At 34.2% G+C, this 11,827-nt stretch overlaps 1 protein-coding gene across 1 annotated transcript; it reads left to right on the top strand.

The window, feature by feature from the left end:
* The first annotated feature begins 885 nt into the window (after nucleotides 1-885).
* On the top strand, nucleotides 886-3,463 carry LOC100794506 (zinc finger MYM-type protein 1). The gene is made up of 2 exons (XM_014767507.3): nucleotides 886-1,816; nucleotides 1,901-3,463. The coding sequence occupies exons 1-2, from the start codon at nucleotides 909-911 to the stop codon at nucleotides 3,363-3,365; spliced, it is 2,373 nt and encodes a 790-aa protein (XP_014622993.1). The 5' UTR covers nucleotides 886-908; the 3' UTR covers nucleotides 3,366-3,463.
* The last annotated feature ends 8,364 nt before the right edge of the window (nucleotides 3,464-11,827 follow it).

Here is an 11,827-nt window from a genome sequence, read left to right on the forward strand (position 1 = left end):
ATAAAGCACTAATCGGTTGAATGCAAGGATGAATCAAATTTAACAATTAATAAGCTGTTCAGCAATGCTGGCTGCTACAGCATATGCTAATATTAACTTGTCACTCCTTAAATTTCCACCTAAGATTGATAAATAAATATATAGGAGTGAAAAATACAAGCCTTGCATTAGTTACTTGGTGTATGGTACAAGCAGTGGCGGTTCTACCATGCGGCCAGCAGGGGCATATGCCCGGGCTCAGCTAGGCATTTTTTTTGGTTACAAGCCCAATATTTTTTTATTAGTCTTAAAAAACAAATAAAATTTAAAAAAAAAGAAAGAGGAAAAAGGAAAAAGGAAACGGAAAGTTTCCGTCTCTCCGAATCCAGCAGTGGGCAGTTCCTCCAACTCCCTCCGTCGCCGCCGCCTCCCTCCTCCTCTCCTCTGTGTCTTCTCTTCCCTCCATCGCCGACTCCTTCTATTTCCTCCTCTCCGCGCCGTCGTCGCCGTCTTCTCTTCCATAATCCCATAGCAGCCGCAGGTAAGGTAAGTTAGGAAAAATAAAAGTGATTAAGATGGAAAGTGTTTTTGTTTGTTGTGATACTTTCGTGTTCTTTAATTTTTCTTCCATTTTTCAAGTGTGAACAGTGAACTCAGAGTCATAGTGGACACTTTTTCTTTTTCTTCCCCACTAAGAGCACGTTTATTGAAGAAGAAAAAGTCATATTTTATTCCCTTTTTTTTTTGCTTTTCTAATATGGAAAAAAGCTTAGAGGAAAAGACTTTTGATTGCTTAAGTTAATAATTTCTTTTTGGTCTTTTGTGTTGCACTACATACATGGTTGCAAAAGAGTTTTCTAATATATCAATTGCAAATACTAAAATTTTCTTTGCTACAATTTTGTAACTATTTTATCTTTATTTCAGATATGAGGAGATTTTTGGTTGATAGAGAAAATATTGAGAATGTGAATGTTGTGCAACCGGAAGCTGAATTAGAACCACCACTTAATAATGTGGTTAATGAGTTTAATCCAAATGAGATTGTGCGTGATCCAGGTCGTAGGAAACAAATTAATGAGTATGCTCCGGATATTCAAGACCAAGTGAGGAGGGCATATATATTGAAGGGTCCAATGCAACCAGATTTGTCAAACTTTCCTCGTACTCAATTTGGAAGTGTTAAAAGAGCATTTAGTAAATCATGGTATAAGAATTATACATGGTTAGAATACAATGAGATAAAGGATGCAGCTTATTGTTTTTATTGTTTTCTATTTAAGCAACCCGGGAGGGCCGAGCACTTTGGTTTTGAAGTCTTCACTAAAAGCGGATATAGAGATTGGAAGCATGCATCTCAAGGCTTGAAAGGTCATGTTGGTAGTCATAATAGTTTGCACAACTCATGTGTCAAGCACTACAATGATTATAATAATCAAAGACAAAGTGTGACAAGTAAGTTTGCTAAAGCAACCAAGGAATCAGAAGAATTGTATAAGATTCGTTTGACTTGTTCTTTAGATTGTTCAAGATATCTCATAGCACAAGGCATGGCTTTCCGTGGCCATGATGAATCCTCTACTTCGCTAAATAAGGGCAATTTTAGAGAGATGGTAGATTGGGTAAAATCTCAGAATGAACAAGTGAGGGATGCTTTTGACCGTGGTGGAAAAAATTGCAAAATGACTTGCAGTGACATTCAAAAGGAGCTTGCAACGTGTTGTGCACATGAAGTTACCAAGGTGATTATGGAAGAGCTTGGTGATAGACAATTCTCCGTGCTTATTGACGAGTCACGTGATATATCCGTCAAAGAGCAAATGGCGGTGATGTTGAGGTTAGTAGTTGTATTTTCCAATTTCCAATTTTCATTACCTATTACTCTCTATGCCGCCAAGTAAACTGGTTGAATTTGTTTTAGGTTTTTGAATGACAAAGGGAATGTTGTGGAACGATTTATTGCTCTACATCATGTCACAGATACTTCATCTAAGTCATTAAAGGATGCTCTTTATGGTATTCTTGATAAGTACACATTATCTATTTCAAGGATACGAGGGCAAGGATATGATGGAGCTTCAAATATGAGAGGTGAATTTAATGGTTTGCAAAGAAAAATTCTAGATGAAAATCCTTATGCTTTCTATGTCCATTGTTATGCTCACCGTTTGCAATTGGTTGTTGTGTCTGTTACTAGTAGTTGCTCATCTATTCATGATTTCTTTGAGTACATCACCTTGATTGTGAATACAACAAGTGCATCTTGTAAGAGGAGGGATGCTTTGACAGAGGCACAACACAAAGATATTTTAAATAAACTTGAGAGTGGTGAGATATCTAGAGGAAGGGGCTTACACCAATCATCTAGTCTCACTAGACCCGGGGATACTAGATGGGGTTCACATCATACTACATTGCTTCGTTTGGATCAAATGTGGTCCTCCGTGTTAAAGGTGCTTAGTATGGTTGATGAAGATGGACGTGGACCATCTCAAGCAGCAGGTTTGATAGAAAAAATGGAGAGCTTTAAATTTGCTTTTATTTTGAGGTTAATGTTAAAGTTGTTTGGTATCACAAACGAGCTTTCAAATGTATTGCAAAGAAAAGATCTTAATATTGTGAATGCCATGGAATTAGTTGATGTTGTCAAAGCTCGGTTGGGCACAATGAGAGAGAGTGGCTGGAATAATTTTTTTGCCGATGTCCAAGGATTTTGTGTAGCTAAAAGTATTCCGGTACCAAATATGGATGACGAAATACCGGTTCGGGGTCGTTCAAGAGCAGAAGGGAGGACTATCACTAATCTTCATCATTACCGTGCAAAGATTTTTTATGTTGTTATTGATAAAATATGTGTGGAGATGGATCACCGCTTTAGTGAAGGAAGTAACATTATACTTGATTGCTTCTCATGTCTTGACCCCAAGAACTCTTTCTCCAAGTTTGATGTTGATAAGCTTGCTCGTCTTGCTGATATTTATCATGCAGACTTTTCTGATGATGACCGAGGAACAATTAGGGATCAACTTGAAACTTATGTGCTTCAAGTGAGAAGAAATGCTTCTTTTTCCACTTGTGAAGATGTTCAAAGTTTGGCTATGAAGATGGTTCAAACTGAGAAACATTTGGTATTTCCATTGGTTTATAAACTTATTGAGCTAGCTTTGATATTGCCGGTGTCGACAGCATCCGTTGAAACAGCTTTTTCAGCAATGAAGATTATCAAGTCTAAATTGCGCAATAAGATCAACGATGTGTGGTTCAATGACTTGATGGTATGTTACACCGAGCGGGAGATATTCAAGTCGCTTGATGATATTGATATTATTCGAACATTTACCGCAAAGAAGTCTCGGAAAGGACACTTGCCTCGTAATTTTATTTAACCCGCTATTGTAAGATTATGTTTATCTCTTTTATTTTAAACTATATTTTTGTTGACAAAATGACGAGTCTCTTTTATTTTGATTGATTACTATTTACATATTATATACAATGTGAATTTGCTATCTTTAAATTTTTGCCCAGGCTTTATAATTTTTCTGGCTCCGCCACTGGGTACAAGTATGGGTATTTGGTTTTAGAAGGTATGCGGTTCATCACTATTAACATTATTACTACAAGAATCAGGTACAATAAATTTGGTATGAGGTTGTAAGTATGTTCTATCCATGTCACTAAGCATGATAATTAAATTTAAAAGCAAAAAGATGAGAAAAATGTCAATCTAACAATTGTTACCAGAGATTATTGCTAGGTCTCTTACATCACAAGCCCAAGCAACACCCAACAAAATCAAACAAAAGCCCCATTCTTTATACAAAATATATACTACCTCTGTACTTAACTGAATGAAACAAAAGACAATGTCACAAACCTGAGACAAAGATGAGGCTGAAATTGAGCTCAATGAGTGCTCTGAGACGGTGAAAGAGTCCTTTGAGGTAGACTTTCTCCTTGACGCAGGCATGCAGTGGCGATGAGACCCAACAACCTATGAAGCACGAATACTCTAACCCCTTGTCATGTCTGGTGTCCAACACACGTCCGTGTAGTGTTCAACACCGGCACGACATCCGTACTACGTTCTATATTTTGAACATTACAGCTGTTCACGTGTCCATGTCCGTGTCGTGTCCGGTGTTCATGTCGGTGTCCGTGCTTCATAGCCAACGACACCTTTGACCCAAAGTGGCGACGAGATGCGACTGTGAGGGAGACAGTACTTTCTTCTTCATATATAGCCTAAAGTGACTGAAAGAAAATGAAGTAACACTGAGAGAAGGAATGCTAACCTTTTGAGAGCGAGACCGGGAGTGAGAGTGCCAACACTGAGCTTGAAGGGTTCGACGGAGTGAGAGAGCGAGACTGGCAGTTTCACTACCGTGAGAGTGAGAGTAAGAGAGACAAGGCTTCGAGTGAGAGAGACAAAGTGAGCTTTAGGGTTTGGGCGCCAAAATCCAATTTTTATAAAAGATCCAACAACATCAGTTTTTTAGTTTTTTAACAAAAACTGATGTTGAGCTTATGCTAATAATATTGGATTTTAAATAAATTAATGTTTAATGTTAGCATTAATTTTTTTTTTGTTTAAATTGATGTTAACATCATTTTTTTAAAAAATTTAAGTTAACAAACTCATGTTAGATTTAATCACGGCACAGCTGTTTTATATACATATAACTTTTCCCTCTCTCGGTTGGTTTATGAGGTTGAGCCCTGTAGCTGAAAATTTTCAATTGCATAATGATTACTCGACAAACAAAGGCTAGCGTTGATAGCTACCATTATTTGTGTCGTTGCATCTCTACCGGTTATTAGAGTGTAAGATACTGGATCTCTTAAGGAAGGTTTTGATTTCAACTCTTTTAGATAACAAAAACATGATTGGTAGGAAAATTTTTATTAAATATAATTTCTAACAAAAATTAGTCATTAACATCGATTAATGTTATAGTATAAAAAAATAATGGTACATAAGAGTTGGATTAAGAATCAGATTACTAAAATTTAACTTTTAAGTTTATTAACAAATAATTATTTCTATTAGTTTATAAAACAATATACAGTTCCATATTTTAACAAAAAAATTCAACATATATCTCTTTTATTTAAAATTAAAAAGTCTCTCACTAGGTCTTACTCACTGAACAAATCCTTAACAAAAAATACAGTCCCATATTTTGACAAAAAAATTCAACATATATCTCTTTTATTTAAAATAAGAAAAAGTCTCTCACTTTAGGTCTTACTCACTCTGAACAAATCCTTAACAAAAATGTAAAGGACTAAAGTCATTTACATTATTCCTCGTTGCTCAATCTTGTAAGAAACGGCAGACCATAGAGTGCATATCTTTTTCTCACATCAGGATCGTCAATTTTGAAAAGCAGCGTAGAGTTTCAATGTGACTTGATATTATGTTTTTTTGTGTTAATTGCTTTTCGGAGGACAAGGACAAGAAACACTGATCAGTGTTAGCCGTACATACAGACAAGCTTGCAATGGGATGTGATTATGAACTTTCATGGTACCCTGGTCAGTTAATCACATTTAATAAGTATTAACGAAGTGTTTGCAATATATTGACACGTCTAAATTTTAGCAACACCCTTTATATTATCTTTGTAACATTCTTTATTATTTTTTATTATTATTTGACATTTATTAAAAATTATCAATTTTAATAGATTTTATTTTTCATTTTAATTTTTTTATTCATTTAAAAAGTGTAATCCATCAAAATTGATGGTTTTAATAGATTTTAGCTAATAATAAAGAAAGACTTAGAAGAAAATATCATTCTTAAGAAATATTAACTTTTTAATATTGAATGATAATAACTTTCAATTAAACTTGAAGTTAATTAAGATCTCTTTTCTATAATGAACAATAGGATTAAGACTATTCCTATATCTTTGTATGCATACCAAGATTTTCTCATAATTTAATATCAAAATTTTACAATATCACAATTATGTATGTGATTTTAAAACTATGAAATAAGTAATTGTTTTAGCTTAATTGCTGATTTTAATTTTAAGTATTGAGTACACAACTATATTTGATAATTTGTTTAAATTTATTTATTAAAAAATATTTATTTTAAATTTAAGCAAATTCACTCACTAAATACTCAAAGAGAACGTGATTACAAATACTATCTTCATCTAACGAGCATAATTACTTGTCGTAAAGCATAAATATATATATATATTCTAAAAAAAGTACGTGATTGCCTAAAAAAAGTGCATGATACTTTTTATATAAATAAAATATATTATGTACACTTTATGTACGTGGAGTAAAAAAATTATTCCAGTATAAAATTTCTCCAAATTGAGTCATTACTGAAGTCTAAAATGAGTGGCTAAAGTTTTATCTATCTATATGATTATATAATTTAAAGTGTGTGACTATATATATCCCATTAAATTTTAATGTCAGCAAAGAAAGAAAAATAGAACGGATACTTATTTATTTTATAAACCAATTAAATTTACTCGTGGGAACTAAATTTCTTGTTCTTTATAATAAAAGAAGTAAAAATTTAACTAGAATTAAAGTTCAGCTGATTGAAAGTCTCCATCAGGATTCACTGTCATCATAGTTGGCGCTGAAGCAAGCTGCACAATCTATATAATGCTAATTGCATATGTACCTTCCAACAAGAGGTGTCATATGATAAGATAATATTCATACGCGTTAAACGTTTCTAGTAACCACATCACCTTGATTAAGCAAGCTTGGACAATTGGAAGAAAAATTGAACTTTAGTCACTTCAGGCGTTGTGCTGGTGAAAAGTGGTGGTTCTCGTGAATAACAATTCCAGCAAAGAATTTAAATCACAATACGCGTTTTTCTTTGTCCTGTTGCCATGAAGCCATATTAGGTCCCGTAAGAACAATGACGTAAGATCAAAATTAAAAAATAAATGCATTATTAGTATGTTTTGATAGGGGGTGAGAAATCCAAAATCATGGCGGCAGGAAAAATTAATAGCAAACTTAGTGTTATATATAGAAAATCTGAATTGATTTAACACAACTGAAACCAAACAAAACAAGCTAGCATAGCACTGTAATAAAAAAAACGATTTAGTGTAATTACAATTTCTTTGCTGTACTCTTAACAAATTACAATTGAGTATTAGCACTCAAATAAAAGGATTGCAACTTTTGTGAAACGGTAATGAAAACAGATCGACAACCCGGAAAAAGAGTAGACAGTTAACAAAACTTTCGGAATTCAATTGTAAACCTTGAGTTTTGTGGCGTGCCGTGCTTGAAGTTGAACATGGAGTTAAATATGAGAGAGTATAAATCACTTAATTTTATTCCTAATTTCTTATCAAGTGACTTGTCTTAAGAATGAATAATAATGGTCTATCACAAGGCCAATTAACCTCATTTTATTCTTAGAGATGATTTAATTAGAAATCTCTCTTTAGTTCCTAGTATAAAAATATTTTTCAATGATAATCATACTAAAATAACATGCTCATGGATGATCAAGTCATACACAAAACAATAAATATAAAAAAAAGTAATGAAATAAGAATAGCATTAAATGAATAGTAAAGATAATTACATCAAGAGTTTTTGGCACCCAAGCTCCAACAATGGGTAGTTTCACCTCTGATTGTCATGAGAGGTCGAAAATTGAGAAAGAAATGGGGAAAATGGAAGAAGTTCAATGAAACAATTCAAACTCATCCTTCACCAAGCCCTACGTTGATATGCCTTTAATCCCAATGAGAATGTCATTTTATATTGGCCCAAGACCCTTGTCTTGTCACTTCACTTTAGACATTGCTCGTTGGATGAACTTTTCGCAAAACCCAAAAGTAACATCTTCGGTAGGCTTTGCTCAGTGGGCAAACTCTTCTGAGTTTCCAAATTGAATTATATTTTTCTTCTTTCAAAGGGATTTGCTCATTGGGCGAGTTCTTCAAATGATGTGACCCTTTTTCTCCACTCCTATGCTGCCACATGGCGTACTCTACATCAGCCTCTTCGTTGGGCAAACATAGCTTGTTGGGCGAGCTTTCTTTCAATGACAACTTCCCTTCCTCTTCTTGGTGTTTGAAACTCTAAGAAAACAAAACAAAAACTAGTAAATGCTAAAAAAATTATTTACCATACTAGAGTTCTATAAAAGCATTAAACTAATAAAAAATTAAGGAAAAAACATATAATTGTTGTGTGAAACTAATGCCAAAAGTAATCATGGACAAAAATTATGAAAGTCCCTCAAATTTAAGCTTTGCTTGTCCTCAAGAAAAAGAAAAACTAAATTATATTGACTAAAAACTAAGCAACCCTACACATGCACACATGCACACACAGACGTACACCCACGCACACACACCCACACACACGCGCGCACACACACACACACACACGCACACGCGCGCGGACACACACACATACACACACCCACAGAGAGAGAGAGAGAGAGTAACCTTTATACTTTGATGCTTAGCATTTTCCTTTTTGTGTACGTGATAACTGTTAAATATGAGTTATTTTGATAATAAAAATATATTGAAAATATCTTTAAAAATATTTATTTAGCAGTTATCTTTGACTTAAATATTAAGATTTGATATTTTTCTTATTTATGACTTGCATATATGGAAAGGAGAGATTAAAAGAGAAAAAGATTGAGAAAATATTCAAAATATTAGGAAGTCTCAGGAAGATATGATTAAAAGCAAAACAAATCCAAAAAATATCAAAAAAATATCACTGAGGAAGATTTTTAACATTAGGCCCAAGTCCACTCCAACAACTATAAAAGAGAGTCAAGTCAAGGAGAAACACGACCATTGAACCCCCTCAAGTAGGGGTTTCATTTACTCCCTTTCTTTCACCCCTCTTATCCCATAAGTTCTTATACCTCATCCATTGTAAAGCCCTCAATGGCCATGAGTGGCTAAACCCCTAGTTAGGGCCTGACAGGCCTAAAAGTCAAGCGATGTATGATGTACTCACTATTTATCAATGCAAAGGTGTTTTCTATTCTATTATCTTTTCTGCTTTTATCTTGCATTATTCATCTTTATATTCTGTTAGGGGTTAGACGCTTGAGAAATGGTAACTTCTAAATAAGATTTAAAGAACATATGCATGCATTGGTTTTAGGGGTTAGACGCTCGGAAGAGGGTAACTTCTAATAGAACAAAAAGAAAGGATTTCATAAAAAAATCATTGCTAGGAATAGAATGATAATTTTATGCTCATGCATTCTTGCAAACATCTAGGATTCATACTTCATTCATTTTATTTTTTAAGTCTTTGCAAATGAATTTGGAAGATAGATAAATAAAATAGGCTTGTCATCGTGAGGAATCAGGGACAAGTAATAGAACAGAGTTACCTAAATTGATAAAGAAAAATCATAAACTCATACATCCTAGGAAAACAAGGCAGACCAGGTCTCAACCTTATCAAATTCTTATTTTATTTAATTTTTATCTTTTACTTTTCTTATCTTATCTTTTATCTTCTATTTTCTTTTATCTTTATTATATCTTAATTTAAATATTTTATATTCTGTATCTCCTATTTTTATCTTTAAATCTTTTATCCTTTCTTTTAAATCTTTTTCTTATCTCCTATATTTTCTTATCTTTATTTTAAATTATTTATCTATAGCTTGTAAATTGAATTTGCATTAATCTAAGTACAAACAAAGCCCCTGTGGATTCGACACTCGAACTTCCGAATACTTTACTACTTGTGATAATTTGGTACACTTGTCAACGAGTTAACAGTATGTTGTTGTTTCCAAACAACCCTCCCCCAAATTTGGAAGCCTCAAACTAGATGATAAGCTCTCATATTCCCTAAGGTAAGGTGGACATATTGTTTTTCATTTATACATTAGGCTTAAAGAGGTGACTAAGGGATTCATCATTCATACACAAAAGGTCGGCTTTTTGGCTAATGTCACAACCTACCCTACGACAGGACGACAAAGGCAAAATAGATAAATCAAAGCGTCCGTCTCCAAGGGAGAAAACGAGCGAAGTCGTCACCAACGTTTATTCGAGGAAAACGTTAGAAAAACCAAAAAGAGGTCTGCGCATTTTGAAAATAAGGGTTTGCGAGTTGTTTATGCATAGGGAAGGTATTAGCACCCCACGCGCCCGTCATAAGGCACAGAAGCCTTTAATCGAGTGTGTAAAAACACAACTTCAATATTATTTATTTTCCCTTTTTATATTTTTTATTTTTTGAGATCGACAAGGGGGTTGCCCTTGCTCCTATGTATCCTCAGGTGCGATGAGAAATTTAGATCTACATAGTTCTTTAAGTCTGAATGTTTGTGTGTTAAATTGATTTTTATGTTTTTGAAAGATTCATTTTAATTGCGAACAAAAAGTCGTTTAAGGCGTTGGAACTTGAAACGATGTTTCAAATTTTGAAAAGCGGAGAGAATCATTAAGGAATTGGACCTTGAAATGATCTTTTAAATTTGAAAAGCAGAGAGAATCGTTAAGGTGTTGGACCTTGAAACGATCTCAAGCGATATTTGATGAAATGAAGAAGTTTGGTTAAGAATTGATTTTATCTTGGTTTTGTTTATTAACTTTCAATCTCTTTTAAGACAACTTTACAACACTTGTGATAGGTTAAGATTGAACTTTACAGAGAAAAAGAGATTATCGATGATAAATAGAGAAGATGGATGTGCACATAATAACAAGGAGGACCCCTAAGGTTACATAGATCACATTCAATCCTCAAAAATAAAAGCTAACCGACAGTCGCACGAAGAACACATAACAAGAAAACGACGTAGGGACAATCACAATCGCAATTCGGTAGCCTCTTGGCTTCGTTTTCTCTTCTTTCTTCTTCTTCTTTCTCTCTTCTCTCAATTATGTCCACTTCTGACCCTTGGAACCCTTTAAAACACCCTTAGGACGCCTATTTATAGGCAAAGGGTCACTTTGGGGTAGTTGCAGCTTGCCCAGGCGAGCTGAAACTTAACCCTGAAGCAGTGAGCTCGCCGAGGCGAACTGGTTTCTTCACCATGAAGCTATTTGGTGGCCCAAGCGAGCCAGAGGCTAGCCTGGGTGAGTTAGGGTCCAGGAAAACCAAGGAAAAGACCCTTTTGCCCCACTTTTTTTGACATTTTTCTCATTCTAGATCAAAACTCCGAATGATCATTTGTTTCGCACTATAACTGGCATTCAACACCGTAAGTCAACTAGCAAGAATCAAAAGATCAATAAACGATAGTCCCCGGACGAAATTAGGGTATGATAGCTAAGTTGTTGAAATTAAAGTTAAAACAAACAATGCCTTGATCATCTCCATCTCATGCATGCATTCAAACAAATCAAAGAATCATGCGAAATCGAGCAGGCAAAACCAATGATTCTCTTATCACAAGATACACATAATTCACATGGGTAAATGTTAACCATTCAAAACTTGGTTCAATCCTTTTTCATGCCATGCAAGATAACTACGATCACTCATGCGCAAAAAAATTGTAAAACCATCAAAGGACTACGACGCACATTAACTCAAGGCCATGATTTTCACAAACAAAATTTTTCAACACGCATGCATTTTGTCTCAAACAACATTGATCCACATCTAAGTTCAAACCCAAAACATTAATAATATAAACTACCAACACATGGATAACTATTGTCAGCCAACTAAACATAACCAAATCCTAAATTAAAGGGTACCAATTGAAACTATATTACTGAATTAAAAATGCAAAAAAAATAAATGTGTCCTAATCAAATAGACATGGCCTCAATTGAGGCCAAGCCCTACATCTTAATCCTCCTCCATAGATTGATAAACTCCAACATTTGAT

Source organism: Glycine max, chromosome 15 (genome assembly GCF_000004515.6).
Source record: "Glycine max cultivar Williams 82 chromosome 15, Glycine_max_v4.0, whole genome shotgun sequence".
NCBI lineage: Eukaryota > Viridiplantae > Streptophyta > Magnoliopsida > Fabales > Fabaceae > Glycine > Glycine max.

Excerpts from the sequence above, each read along its gene's own strand:
- LOC100794506 (XM_014767507.3), top strand. The coding sequence starts at position 909 with ATGAGGAGATTTTTGGTTGATAGAGAAAATATTGAGAATGTGAATGTT. Across the intron at positions 1,817-1,900 it reads CAAATGGCGGTGATGTTGAG|GTTTTTGAATGACAAAGGGA; the intron begins GTTAGTAGTTGT and ends AATTTGTTTTAG.